The sequence below is a fragment of the Artemia franciscana genome, chromosome 6 (assembly GCF_032884065.1).
Source record: "Artemia franciscana chromosome 6, ASM3288406v1, whole genome shotgun sequence".
NCBI lineage: Eukaryota > Metazoa > Arthropoda > Branchiopoda > Anostraca > Artemiidae > Artemia > Artemia franciscana.
In genome coordinates this window covers 4,095,631-4,120,775 of record NC_088868.1, presented here as the reverse complement: position 1 = coordinate 4,120,775, position 25,145 = coordinate 4,095,631, and the positions used below count along the sequence as shown (strand labels likewise).

The window sequence follows — 25,145 nt, the reverse complement described above, 5'->3', positions numbered from 1 at the left end:
ACTTTTAAGCCGGGTCGCTCCTTACTTACATTTCGTTACTACGAACTGTTCGAATAAAACCTGTATTACCCATTAACTTCCTTATTTCGGCCTTTGTTTAAATGAAGGGTATTCTAAGATTAATACCCCCCCCCTGCCCCTTTTCTAGATTTATCTAAGGCCTAATTGAAATTTAGACAATTTGGATATTAAAATCTTTTAATACCGTACCTCTTTTAGGCATCTACCCTCCCCCATCTCCATTATGACCCACCGCAATTCATTCATAATAGATGAAAGAACTAAATAAAAATGAACAGGCATCTGTGGCCTCTCAGTTCAGAAAACTGTGAAATTCCACATTTTTGTGTGGGAGGAGCTTCAAACCTCTAAAGAAGGGTTTTTAAATATTCTGAATCTAATAGTATTATTTTCATTAAGATCAACTCACTCTTTGTGGTGGTCTCTGCCTTTTTTCTATAATCAAGTAATTTTTTTTAGGCTTGTTGCTTTTGATGGGTAAAATTGAATTTAATCAATTTTATGAATTTGGAATAGACAGTACATTGGAAAAAGACAGCGCAATAGAGCTGTCTAAGTAAAAAGCGCGGATGGCACCATGTATTATTTATTTACTTTTTTATTTTTGATCAGGGCACTTCGTAACGAAGGAGTTGCCGTAGAAACTTTGAAAAGAGGTCATTCGACTGGAAATTGAAAGGGATACAGCCATATTTCAATAGTCAAAAGTGATTGGAGGGCAGCAAACACCCCTCCAAAACCCAAAATTTCCCCAAGCGCATCCAATCAACTTTTTTTGAAAGGCATTTTGCTCAACATAAATGAAAGGTCCAAAAATATTGTTTATGAGGAGGACATCCTCCCCAGAGCCCTCAGGGCAAGAGTTGTAAGTTATGCTCTGGGGGAATAAAGCTTGTATAGAAAGGGTGATTGTAAAAACTTCGGAGTGGCTCATTGCATTGGTAATCATAAGTTTTAGCTCCTTTTTAAGATTGAGAGTGACCAGAGGTTGGATACCCCTCCCCGTACCTGGTATTTTCTGGAAATACAACTTACAGAAATTTTGACATGACCATTTGCTGTCGTAGAAAATTCGAAAAAGGCTCATTCGATTGGAAATTAAAGGGGCTAGCAACCTTTTTTATGTTTAATTATGTCTTTGAGGATGACTAACCCCCCACCATCGTCGGGGCAAGGGTTGCAAGTTATACCCTGGGGGCATATAAGATTTTTATAGAAAGGGTGGTCGTATAAACTTCGAAGGGGCTCACTGGATTGGTAATTATACATTCTAGTACCCTTTTTGAGATTCAACTTGATCGAAGGGCAGATATTCCCCCCCTCACACCTCGTATTTTCCCAAAATACATCTGGTAGAAATTTTGATATTACCATTTGTTGTCGTATTAACTTTAAAAAAAGGCTCACTCGATTGGAATTTGAAAGGGCCTTTTTCAATAGTCAAAAGTGATTGGAGGGCAACATGCCCCCCCCCAAGCCCATCAGTTTCCAAAACGCATCTAATCAAAATTTTAAGGTAACCACATTGTTCAACTTAGTTGAAAGGTCTGAAAATTTTTTTGTAGGGGATAAAGCCCCCCCCCCAAAGTCCCTAAACGCAAAAGTGATAAGTTATTCCCGAGGGCAAGTAAGGTTTTTATGGAAAATGGTTGTATAAACTCCGGAACGGGCTCATTTAATTGGAAATCAGATGTTTAGTTCCCTTCTTGAGAGTCAAACTGATCGGGGCCACCCCTCCCTACGTTTTATTTTCTACAAATGCATCCGACAAAAATTTTGACATAGCCATTTGTTCAAAATTAGTCCAAAAATCATATAATAAGGTCTTTAGGGTGGACAAAATCCCCTAGAGTCAGAGGATAAGGGTTGTAAGTTATGCCCAAGCGGCATATAAGGTTTTAATGGAAGGGGTGATTGTATGAACTTTAAAAGAGGCTCATTTGATTTGAAATGTATAGTTATAGTTCCCTTTTAAAAGTCAAACATGATGGAGAGCAGCTAGCCCCCCTCCCTATAGCCAGTGGGCAAAGGTTGTAAGTTATGCCCAGCGCATATAAGGTTTTTATGGAACGGGTAGTTGCATAAACTTTGGATCGAATGGAGCTCATTTGATTGGAAGTTTTAGTGTATTTTTAAGAGTCAAAAGTGAATGAAGGGAAATCGATCCCCCCCCTCAATCCTGTTATTCCACAAAAAAAATCCGAACCAAATTTCAAGAGAGCTATTTTGTTGAGCATTGTTGAAAGGTCTAGTGTTAGGGATGTCAACCTCCCCACAGTCTTCAGGACAAAGACTATAAGTATGACAATTCGTTCGTTGTTTACGCATAGTATATGTTATTGAGAAAGGTATACATGTTTGAACTTTGCTTTTCAAAAAGACAAAGGGTATTCAGGTGAGTCTTTCAAGAATGTTGAGGGGAGTATTGAACTAAAACACCGGTTTCTCACCGATATGAGCCCTTTGATGCCTGTTCAAAGAGCCCCGTCCAGAAAAGCATTTTTTACATACATCGCATTCAAACGGTTTCTCACCAGTATGAATTCTTTGATGTGCGTTCAAACTTGCAGGTTGAGAAAAAGTCTTGTCACATACATCACATTTAAACGGTTTCTCACCGGTGTGAATTCTTTTATGTGTGTTCAAACTTGCAGCGCAAGAAAACGTCTTGTCACATACATCGCATTTAAACGGTTTCTCACCTGAATGTACTCTTTGGTGTGTATTCAAACTTGCAAGTTGAGAAAAAGTCTTGTCACATACGTCGCACTTAAACGGTTTCTCACAGGTATGAATTCTTTGATGTGTTTTCAAATGCTGCTTTTGAGAAAATATTTTGTCACATACGTCACACTTAAACGGTCTATCACCAGTATGAATTCTTTGATGTATCTTCAAACTTGAAGCGCGAGAAAACGTATTGTCACATACATCGCATTTAAACGGTTTCTCACCTGAATGCACTCTTTGGTGTCGGTTCAAATTTGAAGACTGAGCAAAGGTCTTGTAACACACATTACACTTAAATGGTTTCTCACAGGTATGAATTCTTTGATGCGTTTTCAAATGTGCAGGTTGAGAAAAGGTCTTGTCACATACATCGCATTTAAAAGGCTTTTCTCCTGAATGTACCCTTTGGTGCTGTTTCAACTGCTTCTTTTGAGAAAATATTTTGTCACATATCTCACACTTAAATGATTTTTTCTCTTTATGAGTTCTTTGATATCTTTCCAATTTTCTATTCTTGTCACTTTGCATGCAACTTTTCAAACCAGTTTTCTGATTTCCTAAGCTTTTTCCTTCAGATTCCAATGCACATTCGTTTGAGAAACCACTCGTAGATGGATTCTTTGAAAAAAATAGTGAAGTAATTCCCTGCAAGTGCATTCCAGACACGTGTGGTGAAAAGTGACCTAAAATATAAAAAGTCTATAGAGTAAAAAAAAGGGAATAAAACAAAAATTAAAACAAAAAAAACAAAAAAAAACACCTTTCAATATGTTTCAAAAGTCTACAGAGAAAACAAACCCAAATAAAACAAAATTTCATACCTCAACAAACCGAAAACAAAAAAATTAATTTTTCAATGTGTTTTAGAAGTCTACAGATAAAACAGTATATCTTTCGATATGTTTTGACAATTAATTTTATTTTCGATTCCTCTTCTCTCCTTCGTGGTGACACTAATATCAGCTTTTAAAATTAATTATTCTAATGCAAAGAAAAATGTTGATGACTGCTAAGAAAAAGCTTAAACTCAGTTTTTAATTCTTTTAAAAATTAGAATTGTGGCAAAGAGTCAAACTTTAGCGTAAAGAGCGAGGGATTGCGGAGGGGAAAACCCATTTCATATACGGAGTAATTTCTGTTCGTTTTAAGTTTTAATGTCGCTCCTTACTTTCAGTTAAAAAAACAAGTTTTTTTATTTAATTTTTGAACGTTTTTGAATTAATACATGTTTGATTTTGGCTCTCCGCACATAAATTATTAAAATGAAAGTTGCACACTAATACTTTTTTTGGGCTAAATGGCTTTCTCTTAATTTTGATCAGACGATTTTGAGAAATAAGGGTTGGGGAAGGAGGCGTAGTTGCCCTCCAATTTTTCGGTTACTTAAAAAGGTAACTCGAACTTTTAATTTTTTACGAACGTTTTTATTAGTAAAAAATATACGAAACTTAAGAATTAACTTATATAACAAACTTTTGCATTATTATATTTTTATTATGTATATGAGGAGATTTGTTCCCCCGTTAATACCTCGCTCTTTGTACTAAATCTTAAGTTTCGTCCCAATTCTTTAAGAATGACCCCTGAATCAGAAAGGCCGTAGAATAAGTAGTTAAAATTACTAAAAATATTTTAGCATAAAGAGCGATGTATTTATCTTCTCCTAAATACCTCGCTCTTTTTTTAGAACCCTTCATATGCTTAATAATCTCTGTTCATTTTAAATTTTAATGCTACTCCTTACTTTAAATTGAAAAACTTTTTCATGTTTATTTTTTCATTGTTTTTTTTTATAGTAATGCTAGAAAATCCTGCGCCCTTTTCATTGAGTTTTTCTTTCCCCATGACATATTCCTCCAAGGATTACTAATAGCAACACTTCTACTACAACTGTCAACGTCTCCTGATCTTGTACATGGCCTCCTTGTACCACCTCCCCCTTTCAGGAGCCCTGTATATGTTTGAAAGTTAGATCTCTTAATTGTATATGCATATAACGTAATGATGCTCCCTTTTTGTAATTATATTTATCATTAGGAAAAGTATATTAAACTGCAATTTAAAGAGTTTTTTTCAAAAAAGAAGCAATACAAAGAGGTGAAATAAAATAACTGGAAAGGCCAAAAACAACATATTTCTTCAGCCGCATCTCTTCTCCATCCAAAAGAGCAAAAAATTCTGTCCAAGAACTGAACCTAAATCAATTCTTTGTTCAATGATTACAGTTAGAATGAATTTTTGAATCGTGTACTATTATATTAAAAAGTTTACAAGCTGTACCTCAACAATCCTCGTCGTTTTATCATTATAGTTCTGTTTTTTATCAGATCATTATAGTAAGTTTTATAATAGATATCTCAAAATTTCTAAAGGACAATTTCCAGGGAAAAGTGGTGGGGAAAGGGGCTTAGTTGTCCTCCAATTTTTTTAGGTCACTTAAAAAGGGCATTAGACCTTTTAATTTCCATTTGAATGAGGCCACTCACAATATTCTATGACCATTGGATCGATACGATCACCCCTGTGAAAAGAAAAACAAACAAAACATAAACAAATAAACACGCATCTGTGATGTTTCTTCGGGTAAAAAAAATACAAATTTCACATTTATCAGATAGAACTCCTCACCTAAAGGTAAAGAATCCTCAACAACAGGGTTCCTGATAGGATGAATCTGATGGTGAGATTTTGATTAGGATTCTATGACTTTTTGAGGGTGTTTCTCCATTTTTTTTTTAATTATTGAAACAATTTTCAGGCTCGTAACCTTTAATGGGAAAGACTAAACTTAATGAAACTTATATATTTGAAATCAGCAAAAAATCGGATTCTTTTGATGTATCTATTGATATCGAAATTCCGTTTTAAGAGTTTCGGTTACGATTGAGCCGGGTCGCTCCTTACCCTTCGTTATCATATACTGTTTGATAATAAAACTTAACAAACCACTGTCAGGTGAAAATTAAAAAATTTTCATGAAAGACTACAAAATAGTTAAGCAAAAATCTGAGCATTGATTTAAGATAAAACAAAAGTTCCATCTTAAGATTTAGTCCCTTTGTCCTATTTTTGTCGAAAATATTATCCAATACATTTCAATCACCAAAAACACAATGTTTTAGATGTACCTTCATTGTTAGAACATTTGGATTCCTGGGTGTCGTATTCAAATTTACATGGTCCTGAAATGCCAGATAAATTAAGCGAAGGAACATCTTCAGGTTTTGGTGACAAAAGATGGTTTGGATAATGAAAGGGCTTCTCGCTGTCACGTGGTAAATCATCTTCAACTTCTAAAACAAAATTTAAATTAAACAGACAAAGAAAAAATTAACAGTAAAGCTTACTAAGTAAATCTGAAAAATCTGACTTTTCATTTTTAGTTACGTGTAAAAATGTAAATATAAAGATATTATATGAATACATAAAATCAGCAGATATGCAGGTTTTTTTCACAAATTGTTTTTAAAACTCTACTTTTTATAAAGCAAAAGAAAACCAGGAACATTAAACGAAGATTAACTAACATAGAAAAAAAGTAAAGCCTGAAATTATAATATTTCAGGCTTGAAATATGAAAATATTAAAAACACCGGAGTTTACACAGGCCCCTCCCCGGAACCTGGGGGCATATAAAGTTTCTATGGAAGGAATGATCATATAAATTCGTCAGGGGCTCATTCTATTGGAAATTGAAAGTTCTAGTTCCCTTTCTAAGAATCAAAAGGGACTGGAGGGCAACTAGCCCTCCTGGCTTCTTAACCTCAAATCCATCAAATCAAATTTTTGAGAATGCCATTTCGTTAAAATAATGGGACCTAAGCCCCTAAAACCCCACAAATCAAATCTATAATGAGTTTAAGGTCTTTGAAAGGTTCATACTGCGAAATGAACTAAGTTGTGGTAAAATATGTTTAAATACTAACTCTTCGTAGCTCTTTCGAAAATATGGCACATAGACCATCCGTCGAATATTTTTTTAATTATTCGATTCTAAATTGCTACCAGCAGTTATAACTTTCAGTTTTGGGAGTTCTGCTGCGGTCTCTTCTTGTAAATATGTTTCTTTCAAGTCAAGTAAATGTTTTGAAATTCGTGGTATTCCAAGCTTTTTGTATCTTTGCTTTAGCTATTCCCGGTGCTTCTGCATAGCAACCAAGCCAATGCCTCTTTTATTTCAATTCTTTACCATCTTCCAAAAAACACTTCTGTAAAGTAACTATACCAAGTTCTTCTTTAATGGCCTTTCTCGTCTTTCAAAATCTTTGACCATAATTTAATTTGACGGAGCACTCCTATTTTCATAATATGTTGAAACATTCACTTGTGATGTCAGTAAGACAAGTTGAAACGCTGACCGTATTTATGCCCGCCTATTCAAACTAATTATAAAACAGTGCAGGAGTTTCTAATATAAAACTGATGGTAAAAACTTCTAGTGGAGACAAATAAAATGATGAAAATAGCTTTTTTGAATTAATTAGAAAAAAATTAACAGTGAATTTGTTCCTTTCAAAATCCTCTTCAAGTATGCGTTAAAATTATTAAAATTCTATGTGCCATTTTCACAGACAAGTTGAAATAGAATTTGCTAAAAAAAAAAAAAAACAATTTAGAAAACCCAGACAAGAAAAATATTAAAAATTGCAAACTAAGATTATGTCGCTGAATAAGGGAAATTGATAGAAACCAAAATGGACACCTTTATGCGGCTAAAAAGCCATGTCGCCATCCGGCTGTCGCCAGAAAAGCCATGACTCTTCTATGACTTTTGGCGGATGTTTCCCCATTTTTTTTGAAAATAAATAAAATTTTCTCAGGCTCGTAACCTTTGATAGATAAGAGTAAACTTAATCAAACTTATATATTTGAAATCAGCATACATATTTGATTCTTTTGCTGCATCTATTGGTATCAAAATTACATTTCTTAGAATTTCGGTTGCAAGATTAGACAGTAGATTTAAAGTCATTCTTAAAGAGTTGGGACAAATCTAAACTTTTGCGAACATTACAAAGAGCAAGATGTTGAGGAGAAGGCAGGCCCCTTCCTATATTCTTAGTATTTAATATATACTTAATAGCTTCTGCTCGTTTTAAGTTTTAATATTCCTCCTTACTTCCAGTTGAAAAAAAACCTGTTTTTTAAATTTAATTTCTGGTCGTTTTTTAAATAGTCCCAGGAAATCTGATCCCACCTCCAAGGAGAAATACCCTCCCAGTGGATATATTCTCTAGACAATTCAATCCTGGTGAAAATTTACCCAGGCAATTACCCTTAACAACTCCACGCGTAAAATTGAGACGGAAATGAGAAAGCAAGAAATAAAAAATTGTATATATATTCTAGCGAATTCCCCCAGAGTTTAATTTTCTTTAACAAGTTCAACCCGTGGAAACTTGCCTCCCACTGAAAATTTCCCCGTGAAAAAAAAAAAAAACAGCAGGAAATTCGTCTTTTCATCCTAAAATGCATGTATGCCAACCAATAATAAATACTATAGGTAAACAATGGGCAATTTTTATAGCTTGAACACCTTTCAAATGAGGCTGTATTATGTTACATCCAAAGGCATATTTACTAGATCTTTCAACTAGATGAATAAAATGGTCATCTACAAATTTTTATCGGACAATTTTGGGAGGAAAAGGGGTAGGGAGGGGGCCTCCAGTCTATTTACAGCCCTCCAGTCTATTTGGTTACTTAAAAAGGGCACTAGAACGTTTTATCTCCGTTTAAATAAGCCCTTTGACAATATTCTAGGACAACTGGGTCAAACCTGGAAGGACAAATGGAAAAAAAAACAACAAACAAATAAACAATCATTCATAATCTTTTTTCTGCCAAAAAATATAAATTCCACATTTTTGCACATAGAAACTTCAAACCTCAACATTGGGGTTTTCTGATACGCTAACTCTGATGGTGCGATTTTCATTAGGATTCAATAACAATTAGGGGGTGTTTCACCAATTTTTCCAAAAAAGAGAAAATTTTCTTGTATCTATTTTGATGTACCTATTCGTATCAAAATTCTGTCATTAGAGTTTCGGTTGCTATTGAGCTAGGTCACTCCTTACTTACAGTTTGTTACAACGAACTGTTTAATATTGAAACCTACCAAACCACTTTCAAGTGAAAATTTAACAAGAGCTAAGAGCTCATATGGCACTTGTGACGAGGCAAACATAGCTAAGAGCCAAGAGCTCATATGGTATGAGCTCTAACAAAATTCTAAGAATCAATAAATTGATTCAAAAGGAAAATCAGAGGCTTAATGCCGGTCAGGATTTAAAATAAGAGCCCTGAGTCACGATGTACTTCTAAATATCAAAATTCTTTAAGATCTGATCACCCACTCGTAAGTTATAAACACCTGATTTTTTCTAATTTTTCCCCTCCCTTTAGCCTCCCCAGATGGAAAATCTGGGAAATCTTCGAATCTGGGAAAACGACTTTATCAAGTCAATTTGTGCAGCTCCCTGACACGCCTACCAATTTTCATCGTCCTAACACGTCGAGGAGCACCAAACTCGCAAAAATCACTGAACCCCTCCCCCCAACTCGTCCAAATAAAGCAAATCCAGTACGGTTATGTCAATCACGTATCAAGGACGTTTGCTTATTCTATCCACCAAGCTTCATTCCGATTCCTCCACTCCAAGTGTTTTCCAACTCCTCCCAATGTCAAAAGATCTGGTCGGGATTTGAAATAAGAGCTCTGAGGCATGAATTCCTTCTAAATATAAAATTTCATTAAGATCCGATCACCCGTTCGTAAGATAAGAATACCCCAATTTTCACGTTTTTCAAGAATTCCGGTTTCCCCCTCCAATGTCCCAGGATCTGGTCGGAATTTAAAATTAGAGCTTTAAAGCACAAGATCCTTCTAAATATCAGATTTCATTAAGATCTGGTCACCCTTTAGTAAGTTAAAAATACCTTTCAAAATTACCCCCCCCCACCAACTCCACCAAAGACAGCAGATCCGTTCCGGTTATATCAGTCACATATCTTAGACGAGTTTTTATTCTTCCCATCCATTTTCATCCAGATCTCTCCGCTTTAAGTTTTTTCTAAGATTTCCGGTCCACCCACCCCACAACTGCCCCCCCAATGACGCTGGATCCGGTTGAGGTTTAAAATAAGAGATCTGAGTTACGAGGTGCTTCTAAACATGAAGTTTCATGAAGATCCGACCACTCCTTCGAAAGTTAAAAATAGGTCATTTTTTCCAATTTTTCAGAATTACCCCCCCCCCCCCAATAGAGCAGATCCGTTCCAATTATGTAAATCACGAATCTAAGACTTCTGCTTATTTTTCCCACCAAGTTTTATCCCGATCCCTCCAATCTAAGCGTTTTCCATGATTTAGGTTCCCCCCCCCTAATGTCACCAGATACGGTCGGAATTTAATAAAGAGCTTTGAGACACGATATCCTTCTAAATATCAAATTTCATGAAGATCCTATCACTCGTTCGTAAGTTAAAAATACCTAATTTTTTCTAATTTTTCAGAATTACCCCCCCCCCCCTCCAAAAAGAGCGGGTCCGTTCCGGTTATGTCAATCATGTATCTAGAACTTGTGCTTATTTTTCCCAACAAGTTTAATCCTGATCCCTCCACTATAAGTGTTTTCCAAGATTTTAGGTTTCCCCCTCCTAAGCTCCCTCCCCCCTCAATCTCACCAGATCAAGTCGGGATTTAAAACAAGAGCTCTGAGACACGATATCCTTCTAAGAATCAAATTTCATTGAGATCCGATCACCCATTCGTAAGTTAAAAATACCTCATTTTTTCTAATTTTTCAGAATTAACCCCCCCAACTACCCCAAAGAGAGTGGATCCGTTCCAGTTATGTCAATCATATATCTTGGACTTGTGGTAATTTTTCGAACTAAGTTTCATCCCGATCCATTACTCTAAGTGTTTTCCAAGATTTTAGGTTTCCCCCTCTCAACTCCCCCCCCAATGTCACCAGATTTGGTCGGGATTTAAAATTAAAGCTCTGAGCCACGATATCCTTCCAAACATCAAATTTCATTAAGATCTGATCAACCGTTCGTAAGTTAAAAATACTTCTATTTTTTCCGAATTCCCCACTCCCCCCCCCCCAGATGGTCAAATCGAAAAAACGACTATTTCTAATTTAATCTGGTCCAGTCCCTGATACGCCTGCCAAATTTCATCGTCCTAGCTTACCTGGAAGTGCCTAAAGTAGCAAAACCGGGACCGACAGACAGAATTGGCGATTGCTATATGTCACTTGGTTAATACCAAGTGCCATAAAAACCTGTTTTTTAAATTTAATTTCTGGTCGTTTTTTAAATAAATAGGTAAATTGAACAAAGGAACATCTTCACGTTTTAGTGACAAAAGATGATTTGGAAAATGAAAGAGCTTCTCGCTGTCAACTGGTAAAACATCTTCAACTTCTAAAACAAAATTTTAACTAAACAGACACGCGTAAAAATGTAAATATACAGACATAATATTTATACATAAAATCACATGTATATGCTGTTTTTTTCAAAAATCATTTTTAAAAATCTACTTCATATAAAGCAAAAGAAAACAGAAACTTGAAATATATAACAAAATTCTCATAACTACAAGTTCCTGGATAAGTTTTGCTGGACTAAATTGACCAAAAATCATATGACAAAAAGTTTAGGTTATGCCTCCGAGGCATATTAGGTTTTTATGGAAGGGATGATAGTAAAAACTTCAGAGGGGGCTCACTCGACTGTAGATCGGAATTTCTAGTTCCCTTTTTGAGAGTCAAAATTAACCTGATGGCAACTAGCCCCCTCTCCTTCCCTAGTAGGCCATCTTTTCCCCAAATACATCCGATACAATTTTTGGGATTTTTATTATATCCAAAATTGACTAAAAATCAAATAGTAAACATTCCAGGGTTTAAAGAGCCCCCAGAACCCGGGGGTACATAGGTTTTTATGGAAGGAATGATAATGTGATCATATGTTCGTCGAGGGCTCATTCTATTGGAAATTGAAATTTCTATTTCTCTTTTTGAGCTTCAAAAGGGAACAATGGGTAACAAGCCATCCTGGCTTCTTTACCTCAAATCAATCCGATCAAATTTTTGAGATAACCATTTTGGTAAAATAAGTCGGTTAAAAAACTTCAGGGTCAACACAAAAAGCCAGAGCCCTGGGGCGAGTATTATATGTTATGTTCAGGGGAAATATTAGGTTCTTCTGAGAGGATTTCGAAAATATTTGAAAAGATGAGATAAGCCAAACCCACACCACCACTAAAAAACTTGTGAGCGATATTTTTTTCCAAAACTAAAGAGAGCTGACACTTGGACTTCTCTGCATGACCAACCCTCTTCCCCCCCAAAAAAAAATTATCAACGATATTATATTCCAACAATTATGGCAACTTACCCCTGGCCCCGCAAGACCGAACACCCCCCTCTCTCCTAAAAAACACAACTTATAAAAATATCTAATTCTAAGACTTATGGGAGGACACCCGTTCTCCCCCAAAATATTATAAATGATAAGCTATGGAAACTGCCCCTGGCTTCCCCCTTCCTCTCTGGTCAACTTGTTCAGGTCAACAGAATGAAAAAAAAATTATAGTATTTTAAAGCTAAACAATCACAAAAATGGACAATTAAAAGTGAAAAAAATGCCAATTAATCGAGGTTTTCTACATTAGTTTCCAATATATAAAATACAAAATATAGTCTCCCAAAGTTTAGAAGCTGAATTCAAATAGCTTTATTCATCCCTTACATGTATTTTGATTAGATATTCCAATCTGAATACCCATAACTACCCCTGCTTTAGCAAAAATATTTAATTCATCATACCTTCACAGAGAAAGAATCACAGAAAATTTCTCTACCAGATGATTAATTGTCTCACCAAAGTTAAAAATTAACGCTAATAAATTGAATTTTAAAACCGTAATTGGTTTTACGTCACAAAGAAGCCATTTTTATCACCATTAAGCTCTTAATTGTTAGATTAAGAGCCTTTTTTTTCTAGGACCACATAATAAGCAAGGAGGAAAAAAAGAAATAATTATTTTGTAGAACAAAGTAGGTTTTCTTTTATTCTGACACAAAAAAGCAACTGTACAACTTACCAGTCTTAATGAAAGAATCCTCAGAAACTGTGATGGGATCAGCCATTTTCAGAATTTGTGGCAAGTTCTTGAAAAATCTTGGAACGGAATTAATGCAAATTATGAGAATTATAGTACTATCATCGAAACTTGGATACAATTGGATACAACAAGGAGAGTCCTAAAATACAAAAGACATTACGATTGGTGTCTAATAATGACTTTTAACAACAGCAGAAACCCCAGCAGAAGAGACTCGATTCCTTGAGCAGTCAAACGCTTTACAAATTTGATTATTATTTTCTTTACGGGTGCAAAAAATCTAAAACTGTCTTTTTGATGTAATAAAATTTAAAGTGTAGTTCTGGATTTAAGTTACAATACAATTTCACGGCAAAAACAGCAAAATATAGCTATCAGCTTATTCTGTTAGCTGTTTTCTATTACTAAAATTTCCAATCCGAAAACTTGAAAAAGTTTGGTTTTATTCCTGAAATGAAAGTTTTATTCATGGTTTTAATGCTTTCAACACTACAAAGTGTAGGCCTATTATGTATATGTCACTATGTTTTTTCAGGAGGGTATATCTTGTTGTTCTCAATATTAGGCCTTGAAAAAAGTAAAAATAGATACAAAATGAGATACAAAAACGATAGTGTCTATTAGCATTCAATTTATCAATTGAAAAATTAAGTAATTACCTTCTAAAGCAATTAAAAATTCAAATCTGAATTCCATTGTAGGCAAATATTTATGTAGAGCATGTAGAAACTTAAGCCAAAGAAACGTATTTTTTCAAACCTAAATTTTTTATTTAGCGACCAGACTGGCTAATCATGACAAAATCAACAAAATCATATTTTGCATCCTAAGCGAGTATGTAACAGTGCCGTACCTGGGAAGCGATTAGCTTAAAAAATGCTTTGTATAAATTGAAAAATCAAGTTACCATTTGTACTTTTGTTCAGTTACCCTTTCCCTGTTACATATTTTATGTAACAAGGTCTTCATATGTTAGTTCATGTGTTTTTTTTTAAGGTATGATTTTTTTTAATTACCTTTGGATTTTTATTAGTAATTTTTATTTTATTATCGTGCACTAAGGACGGTCAAGCGGAGGTCTTAACCCAAACATTCGCATGACTGTCTACGTTTTTCACTGGTTCGTATTATCTTCGTTTCTCTCTTCTCTTTTTTTCGTTTTGTCTAAATTTTGGGGCAGATATATGGATTATGTATTTGGAATTATGGGGAAACACAAATTGAAGGTTTTCTAAAAAAATTAAATAATTTGGGAGGGGAATTTCAACATACAATTGAAAAAGAAACAGAGAATAAGTTACCTTTTTGGATATTTGGATCCATGAAATTATAATGAAGGAGCTTTTTCAAGGATATTCTAATAGGTAATGGATATCCAAAAAAGATGATTTCTAAAATAATTGAAAAAGGAAAAAAAAATTAATGAAACCAGTGGAAGAATTAGATGAAGATTGGTCAAATCAACAAACAAATCTGATCTGATCTGAAAGATCAGATGAAACTGTCATCAGAGGACATTTAGAAAAAATGTACGAATGGAAAGAACATTTCAATGAGTTTTTTAAACAGGACAGACTAGGCTAACCTACGGACTTGTTCAACCAGCTCGATCAAAATACCCAGAATGTTGCTCCATCACTCAGAGAACATTTACTTTGATTGAAGACGTCAGAAATGCCATCTGACCAACAGTCGAGGGTCCAGTTGTGGGTTCATACACAGCAGGTACTTCGATTTCAAGTTATGTCACGAACTCTTTTGCCTTCTCAAAGGTAATACTAATGAAGGGTCTGAATAAAGGTCAGTAAGTTACCTTCTTTTGCCCTGAATCAGGGTGCCCAATTGAGAAACAACCAAGTCAATGGCCTGGAGCTACTGAGACAGCTCTGGCACTAACATAATTTCTGCTATACAGTGCAATTGGAAGATAACAAGGAAAGATCCTATTTTCTTCTGGAGCCCAGGTGCCTCTACCCAGGCTTTGCTGTCGGCTCCCTCGCTTAAAAAAAACAAGACAGCTAAAATATATTCATATTGGAGTCTAAACCTCGATATTAATCAATACAAGTAAGACCATCGTGTGGCAGCACTTCTTTTCAGCTCCAGAACTGGCACTTCAGTAGCTTCCTTAGCTTCAACATACAACTAATGCCGAGTGTAGGTGTTGGAAATGGATGTGTATTGAGTCTGGACCAGTGAGAAAAAAGAACCAATAGTGCCAACAGATTCAACACAGCTCACAATGACTAAATTTAACGTATGTGCATGGCAACAAATGTAGATTGCCTGTGGTAATTTCACTCTCAAACTTGCTTGAACACTGGAGAATGGTAAGCTCATCATATTTATTCCATCGTAGAACTGTACAACAAAGCAGTTCCTATTGATTCAATTCTTGTCACTGAGTTGTGAATGAAAATTGTTATACCTTCAGCATCCAGACTCTTCAAGTGATAACATCCAATCAGTCTCTCTTTTACTTTGACTGCTCTTCTGTCCAGGTGTCCTTCATTTTGTCGACCAGAACAGCAAAGTAAATAGCGCTTTGTACTTCTTGCACTAGCGTGCTCTGAGTTCTGGGACCAATCACTGAAATAAGGTCCTTCTAGTATTCATGGGATGTGTAGTGACCATACCGTCTATGCATCTTGTTGAAAAGAGTAGGAGAGTACTCTGCAAGTAGATCGCACGTCTCGACAAAATTCCCCTTGTTTGTTGAGAATTCTGTTTTGTCGTGCCTCCTAAAGGTAGTACCAAGCCCCCGAATAGAGCTATTACATTTAATAAGACTTTTATGTGCTTTCTGTTCTTCACGATTTATTTGTTTCTATCTGTCATTAAAGCATATCTGATTAGTTGCATCTCCTTGGTTTGTATGGCTGTGAGCTTCATCAATAAAACAGCACTGTCTCAATGGTGGGTACTTCTTGTATGCTGTTCAAGAACGTTAAAGATGCCTTAACATTTCTTCACGCTGACATCTATGAAAGGTCCATACCTAAACCATACCTCTGCCCAGGAAGAGTTCAAGTGCCGCCAAAGTGTCTGCAGCAGAAGCAGTAAAGAGAATCTTCCTGGACAGATTACTTCAGTCACAGGTACTTTACGTAATATGAAGCATTGAACGACCATTTTGGCCTGATGTTTGCTGTTGCTTGTGAAGGGTATTTTACAAGCTTTGGTTGGTATGGTTAATCGAGTGAGGACGAAGAAATACCCGTGAGGCCGCATGACTGGCGATGCTCTTCATCTAGAGGCGTATCTCGCCAAACTGAGGCTCTTACAGACCTCCAACAGACATGGTGACTACTTGGGACATCACATTTCCTGCATAGTTAATCTTAGGGATTGTCACTTCATTCAAAGAAGACAAAACGTTGGTAATAGTTTTTTTCAGATGCTGAATTACACACCTGAAAAAAAGTATTTACATTCGTTTCACTTCTAAACAGTGTAGAGCCCAAACTAGTTTAGCCAACCCTTTTTCAAATCCATTTTCTTGATTTTTTTTTAGGTCTAGGGTTAATACTGGAGAGTGATAGTAATAAAAGCAGTGACACTGCTTTTACATTTTCGCATTTCTTTATCTCTGCGAAAGCCCATGATTATAGAAATTAACATGCGACCAAAAACGCGATGGATTTGCTGTAAATTCAGTCATGTCATGGTCATGTTATAGACTTATTTGCGTTTTTACAGTTGTGTCCTACTCTGAGGCTCAAAGACTTAAGTTTCTTGATGTTATTTGATGGTGATAACTTCAAATTAATGATTTAGAAACTGAAGATGTTGCAGAAGCAACTCTTTTCAGAAAATATCTAAAATTGATGATCTAACTGGTAAACAGATTCAGAATGTTAGTCCAAGCGACAAAACGTGTCTTGACTACAGCAACATGAGCCAGGTCTAGTTTCATGGCAATTAGTAATAGAAAGCTGCTTTATCCCCAAATCATTACTGATGAGAAATATATATATATATGTATATATATATATATATATATATATATATATATATATATATACATATATATATATATAAATTAATATATATATATATATATATATATATATATATATATATATATATATATATATATATATATATATATATATATATATATATATATAATATATATATATATATATATATATATATATATATATATATATATATATATATATATATATATATATATTATATATATATATATATATATATATATATATATATATATATAAATATATATATATATATATATATATATATATATATATATATATAATATATATATATATATACTAGCTGTTGGGGTGGCACTTCGCGCCACCCCAACACCTAGTTGGTGGGGCGCTTCGCGCCCCCCCAAGCCCCCCCGCGCGCGTAAGTCGTTATGCGCCATATTAGTTACGCGCCATTGTAGTTGTGTCCCTGTGTCCCACCTGTGAATATAGATAGATTTATATATGTGTTTCAAACTACGTAAAAATTGCGAATATACAACATTCTTGGCTTTCCCATTGTCTGTCCATATACAAAGCCGTATGTACTAATAATGACGTCATATGCAAACGCTCTTTTTACAAACAAACAAACATGCATACACACAACTCGTTTTTATATAGATAGATAGATAGATAGATACAATACAAATTAACTGCGTAAAACTTGCGAATATACAACATTCTTCGCTGTCCAATTGTCGCTGCATATAAATAAATTGTCAGGTTTACCGACCCTCGAACATGCAACGTACAATTGTCCATGGGAAAACAATCAGTATTGAGATCTATACCACATTTTTCTAATGATTGACCTTGTGCTTTGTTAATGGTGATTGCAAATGCTAATCGAATTGGGAATTGCAATCGAAATGCTAATTGCAATTGCAATCTTTTAAATTGAAAAGGCAGATCCGTTGGAATCATGGGAATGCGAGGAATAAGAACAGCCTCACCCTCAAAAGGCCCTGTCAAGATTGTGGCCTCTATTAGGTTTTCCATTCTTTTTTTTTACGGCAAGTCGCGTGCCTTTGCAAAGCTTTGGTGGGTTGATATTTCTTAAAAGTATTATTGGTACGCCTATTTTTAGTTGTAGCACGTGTGATGGAAACCCTGAAAGATCTATGGAATTTAAAAATTCAGATGGATAATTAACCGCTTCATTTGGTTCCAAAACTGTGTCGACTGACTTGTAAAGGACTGCCTGGTCTCGAATCTTGGTCAAAACAATATTGTTGATTTCGTGGACGTCTATATTTTTGGGTGCGAGAATCACTCTTTCACTTAGCCATTTATTATTTTTATAATTTTTTAGAATATTCGGAAATACTTTTTCAATCAATTCATTTTTGGACGTCACTAAATTACAGAAATCAGCAGGTAGTTGTATACGTCCTGAAATTGAGTCTACTGGGAGCTTCCCGTTTCCAATTGCCAGCAATTGATCTGAAAATGTTTGACCAGAGTCATCGTTTTGCAATCGGACACGCATATTTGTAGTTAATTTTAATATTTTTACGTGTGCCCATAAATTAGAATTTTTCAGGCAAGCATTCATTTCGTCTGCAGGAGTTGATCTAGGTATTATAGGTAATGTTTGCCTGAAATCTCCCACAAGCAATATTAATGTGATGCCAAAGGGTTTCGACTTCCCTCTCAAATCTTTCAAGCATTGATCCAGAGCCTCGAGCGATTTTTTGTGTGCCATTGTGCACTCATCCCAAATAATAAGTTTGCATTGCTGCAATACTTTACCCATCCCAGATGATTTGGAAATATTGCACGTGGGAGTTTCTGTAGAATGCAAATTCAGAGGCAATTTCAAAGCGGAATGAGCAGTTCTTCCACCAGGCAGCAATGTTGCGGCTATTCCGGACGACGCAATTGCCAACGCTATATCATTTTTTGATCGAATTGATGCCAGAATCAGTTTTATCACAAACGTTTTACCAGTACCTCCTGGCGCATCCAAAAAGAAAATTTCTCCAACGTTGTTATCGACACAATGCATTATCGTATCATAAATGTCTTTTTGTTCCGACGTTAACTTGGAAATGTTATTTTGTACATACGACAATAGATCACTCGTACTGTAACTTTGTTCACGATCCATTTCTACACATGTCGAAACAGCAGCGATACGGTTAGGTGAAGGCATACCCAAATCCTGAAGAGGTTTGTTTGCCATACGTACGCACAAATCTTGTATAATAACTAAAGTGTAGTTATAAATTTCTGATATAAAATCAAAAGTCATATCTGACGTCTCTAACTGTTTTCGATGGAGTATATCTTCGGACATTTTTGACTTATATTTTTCCCATAACTCTGTAGGAGCTGATGGAGAGCAAGTTGTCAAAATGATGCCAAACAATGCATGAATTTGACTTGGGGTTGACGTTTCGCACGCGTCAGTGATGCAGTTATCCCAGTGTTGGTCATTCTCCAATAAATTCAGAGCTTGGCATGCACTACGGTAAGTGTCATGTATAGTACCGTTTACAGTTCTCGAATACTCAAAGGATGTCGGACTGGGTACATTCACCAAAAGCAGGCGTAGAAAGAAGCATTCATGTTGATTGGGGTGAACGGTGTAGAGTCTTCCTATCGTGGTATCTTTGAAGATGGTAGGTTGGCCGTCGACTGACTTACCCTGTTTTCGACGTTCAAATACTTTATTTTTAGTATTCCGCGTGTAATACGAAGGCACTTCAGTATACAGCAGTTTTTTTACAAAAGAATCATTTTTGCAAAGCGAAAAAAAGCTGTTAATTTTGTATCCGGTGGATTCAGGGCTCTTTGTTGCACGTTGGTTTCCGAAAAATAAACACGTTGACCATTCTGTAAATGTACCGCTAAGTGAACAACAGCTGGACTACGTTCATGTATCGGAAATGAAAGAATTCGCCAAACAGCTTCATTACTGCTTATGTATCTTCCAGCCTGATATTGTACGATTTCGTCGAAATCTTTGATTTTGGGCTGCAAGCCAAAAACTGCCATGTCACTGCCTTTGTTGACGTATTTACATATGTATTTGATTGCCTTTACGGAGTTACAGTATTCAACGTTTATGTGTGCATTAAATGTTTTTGATAATAATGGGGAATATGGAACAACCCACTGGTTATCTACTTCGATGGTGGTACCGTTACGCTTCTTTATTATTGCTATTTTACCGCCATCTTCAGTAGATCTTCTTCTATATTGTGGGTAACCATCATTGCCAATAATTGTGTTGGATACTAAACGTCGAGGATATTGCTTTGTGCACCTTCCTTTGGCCATGCATGGTGAATTTTCGTTCTGTGCACCGCAAGGTCCATGTATCATATTTTTTACAATAATATCATGAAACCCCTTATCGACATTTTTATCAGGTATTTCAGCGGAAATCACATCATCAATTTCGTTCGAAGTAATTTTTTTATGTAGCCAGATTAGTATATGTGCGTGTGGCAAACCTCGTTTTTACCATTCCACTGAGTACATCCAGCATCGCACTGACCCAAACACTTCAAGTTTTACTATGTAGTTTATCAGTGATTTCAACTTTTGCCGGAAGACACGGGCCGTAATGTCATGCCTATGAACCGCCGATTGTCCTTGAAGTAAAAGCTGCAGTATCTCGTCCCAAGATTGATTACATGTAAATGTAATAAATAAATCTGGACGACCATAGAGACGAACATACGCAATAGCATCTTGAGCATATTCATGCATATGACGGGGACTGCCAGCATATAACGAAGGTAAAATTGTTAATCTTCCAACGTTTGTGGTATTACCGTCATTTATAACTGCATCTCGCAAATGAATGTATTGTTCAGAGCGGAGCTTGGTCTGATTCAGGTGGATATATAGCAAACGTTCTGATTCAATTTTAGCATACATATCAACGACAAATTGGTGAAACAATTCACGGCATTTTAAAATATAATTTTCTTTATCCTGCCGAATTATTAGTCTATAGGAATAATAATGCATTGCACTGCATTTCTTATTCATTTCTTTGTTAGTGGCTGGATTCATCAATTTGATATTAAAGTGATAGCCGTCGGCTCCATCCCAAAAAATGATAGGATATTGTAGGGCATCGTAGCATCGATGAGTTTCAGCAATTCTTAACAACTGAGCGTTTCGCTTATGAAGAATAATATCTCGAGGTAAAAACTGATCACCGACCATAACGATTGCCACTTCGTCGATAGTTGGAGCATTGTATCTAAGCACATGTTGGCCAGGAGGTGTTTTGTCAGCGGAAATAACAATTTTATGCGTATCAGTAGGCATCAAATCGATGGCTGTTTTGAACAGACGCACTAAATTATTATTTTCGTGGAAAAGATGTTGCAATTGGGAAACGATTGTCCTTTCAACGTTGGGAAAATTTTCGCAACGTGCATTCAATTCAGAATTTCTATCACTGATGAAGTGCAATTGTAAAAATTTATGATTCTAGCCTGAGAATGGTAGAAGGGACCCTGCTCTATGATAAATTTGCCCTTTTACTTTGAAAGTAGACATAAATTGATCTGGATTTTCGATTTGGGCTCCAAACGACGTCATTTGGAAACATGAGTTGTATTTTCTGATTTGTGACAAAAAACGCTTAGATTCTAACGTAGTTCAGTAAGGAAAGTCTTCAATGGCTCTGGTGGTGCAGCCAATAGAGGAAGTTTAACTTTCCCTGAGGCGCAACACATTCCCATTGTTTCACCATTGAATTTCAAGGCCTTGCAATAGGGACAAATTTTAGACATAGTCCCGATTTGAACACATCTACTCAAGCTATAATCATAGACTGGGCTGTACCTGAATGCCAGGCGATAACTTTCAGGTTGCTCTGATTCCTCGGCACGCTTTCTTTTCTTACTTTCTCTATCAGCAGCAACCCTGATTTCTTGCTGTTCTTGTGATTCCTCGGCACGCTTTCTTTTCTTACTTTCTCTATCAGCAGCAAGCCTGATTTCTTGCTGTTTTTGTGATTCCTCGGCACGCCTTCTTTTTTCACTTTCTCTTTTAGCAGCAAGTCTGCTTTCGCGTTGCTCTGGTAGTTCCTCGGCACGCTTTCTGTTCTTTCTTTCTCTATCAGCCTCAAGCCTGTTTCCTTGCTGCTCTTGTGATTCCTCGGCACGCTTTCTTTTCTGACTTTCTCTATCAGCAGCAAGTTTTTTGGCATAGACTCTTTGAGCATCTTCATCGGCTTTTGCCATTGTAAGTTCATCAGTCATTTTAAACTTAAACATTAATAGATTTCTTCGTGAACATATATGTCTTAAATATCTTTAATGACGTCACCGTCATAGCAAAAATGACGACAACTAACTTCATGACGTCAGTCGACACAGAAACATGACGTCACCTGACAGACACACAGACAGACAACTTATTTTTATATATATAGATATATATATATATTAATACATATATATATTAATATATATATATATATATATATATGTATATATATATATATATATATATGTATATATATTAATATATATGTATATTAATATATATATATATATATATATATATATATATATATATATATATATATATATATATATATATATATATATATATATATATATATATATATATATATATATATATAATCCGGCCCACACAATACTTTTTGAAGAAATCTTTGCTCATTAGTAATGACTTGTGGATAAAATAAGTGGTTCAGGAATCAATCAAAATTATTCTCAAAATGAATAATAACATTTCTTTAAATAAAGACTTGGGGGAGTAGTCACTAAATCATTTACACTCAAATTTAATTAAAAATAATCTAAGAAATATTTTACCAAATCAATTTATAGTAGTATTGAACCAGTTACAAAAAGGCCTTTGAGGCAAGCTGCCAAAAAGCAAGATTAGCATCTAAGGTAGAATTTTTTTTTTTTAACTTGGAATTTTTTGAAGGTAGAGATTGGAACTTAATTTTTTTTTTTCTTAAAAGGCTATAAAAAAGACACTAGGTATACATGTAACAAACAATTTGGTTGTGTCATGTTATAATTTTTGTAAATCTCAAGATAGATTTTTTGGGGAGGAAGACCTGAAGTTACCCAACCATGTACACAACTCAATGTTAGAGGATCTTTTAGCAATGGTTAACAGTCTACAGAACCCCCAGGAACTGGCCTACTCTTCCAATGAAAACGTATGTAAAATATAATTGTTTTTTTCATTAGAGGCTTCACTGCTCCATCATAGATGATGATTTGCTGCTAGTCCTGGTAATTATCTCATTTTCCAGCACTGAGGTATTTCTTGTGCCTTCTCTTGAATGCATTTAGGGGAGGATTTTCTGGGATTATCTCTGCTGGGAACTTATTCCATGTGGCTACTGATCGCCAGGCTAAACTTGTTTTCAGATATTCTTGGTGGGTAGTACCATGCGCAAGGTCATCCTGATGAGCTGTACTTCAGTGAGTTGATTACAAGGGCTTTGCTCTATATGGAATGAGCACTTACTTTTATAACAGGATAGAAACAGGTAACAAAAGAAACATATGTCCTGTTTTGCAAAACAGGGTTTAATCAGTTGTTCTGATTTTCGCCACAAAATATACACTAGCCAGATTCCTGCATTTTAATAAATTTTACCCAACTTCTTAGTTGTCAGTAAAATTTATATCAAAGGCAATGCTATAGTGTTGCCTATAGTAAAGGCCATGTGGCTCCAATGCTTTTTTGTTTTTTTCCAGTGGTGCTTCATATAGGAGGGGTCATCATATTACTTTGAAAGGGGCCTCATTCAATTGGATATTGGAATTTATAGTGTCCTTTTTAAGAGTCAAAAGTGACTGGAGAGCAACTAGCCCCCCCCCGCTCTTTTCCCAAAAAACATTAGATAAAATTTTTGAGATAGGCAATTTGTTAAAAGTACATCAAGGGTCAGACTACAAAATTTCTTGTGTCAAGACAACCACCCAGGGCCCTGGGGCAGGGATTTTAAGTTACGCCCCGGGTGTATATATGGTTTTTATGGAAGAGATGCTTGCATTTAACTTCAGAGAGGGCTCATTTGTTTGGAAAGTGAAAGTTCTAGCTTACTTTTTAAGCGTCAAAAGATATCAGAGGGCATCTCCCCCCCCCTCAATGCCCTTTTTTTATCCCAATGCATCAAATAAAATTTTGAAATAGCCATTTTGTAACAAATAGTTAAGAAGTAGATAACAAAACTCTGGTGTCAACAAAACCCCCCAGAACCCGTAAGTTATATTGTAAGTTATAACATTGTAACGGTGACGGTATAACATTGTAAGTTATACCGTCAGGGCATATATTGTTCTTATGGAAGGGACATTCATATACACTTCAAAGAGGACAATTTTTTGTAAAGTGAATGTTCTTGTTCACTTTTGACAAGTCAAAAGAGATCAGAGGACAACTAACCACCCCCCCCTTCTAAAAAAACTACATTACAAATATTTCCTTTTGAACTTAATTTTGAAAATAAACGTTAAAATTACAGTAAAATTTTGGACTAATGACCTTTCAGCAATTAATACCATTATACATCAAACATTCAGTTTAAATTTTTAAAGTCTTTCCAAGATTGTTCAAGACGAATATAGTTTCACTACAAACAAGAGTTTGGATACTACCCCCCTCCTTAACTGTAAAAACCTAAAGCCTACTGCATCATTGGCGCTTCATTGAAAATCAATTATATTACAAATATTTTCTTTTCCAGTTCTTACAGCATTGAAAATGAAAATAATGGTAACAGTGAAATAATGTTTTGAACTGATGGATCTTTCAACAATTAATTCCATTATATATCATCTATTCAATTTGATTTTCTTTTTTTTATTGCTTCCAAGACTGTCCAAGTCACATATAGTTTTGAGTAAAGTGCCAGTGATGCAGTAGGTTTTAGAATTTTGCAGTGAGAGGAGGACGCAATACCAAAACTCTTGTTTGAAGTGATTTTTGTTTGTTTCAAGCTTAATATGCATAATCAGTTTAACTTTATCTTGTTCTAAGACTTATTTATTCATTTATATTAGTATGTATTGTGTGTTTGTTTGCACTGATTGTTTATTTAATTTCTGTTTGTTTTTGGTTTCATTTATGCTTCAATACTGAATATTTTTTTGTTTTAAGCTTGATTTGCATATTTAATGTAAGCTTTACTTGCTTTAAGATATATTTATTCATTTACACTATTACTTGTTGTATGTTTTATGCTATGATTTTTAATTTAATTTCTGTTTGATTTGGGTACC

General features: G+C 35.2%; 1 protein-coding gene across 1 annotated transcript in view; it reads right to left on the bottom strand.

Annotated features, from left to right (window-relative positions):
- The window catches only part of LOC136027928 (zinc finger protein 271-like), a 181,185-nt gene that overhangs the window by 72,136 nt on the left and 83,904 nt on the right, over positions 1 to 25,145 (bottom strand). Inside the window, 2 exon segments of the mRNA XM_065705382.1 lie at positions 5,880 to 6,044; positions 12,875 to 13,034. Of these exon segments, the coding sequence (XP_065561454.1) occupies positions 5,880 to 6,044; positions 12,875 to 13,034 (325 nt within the window).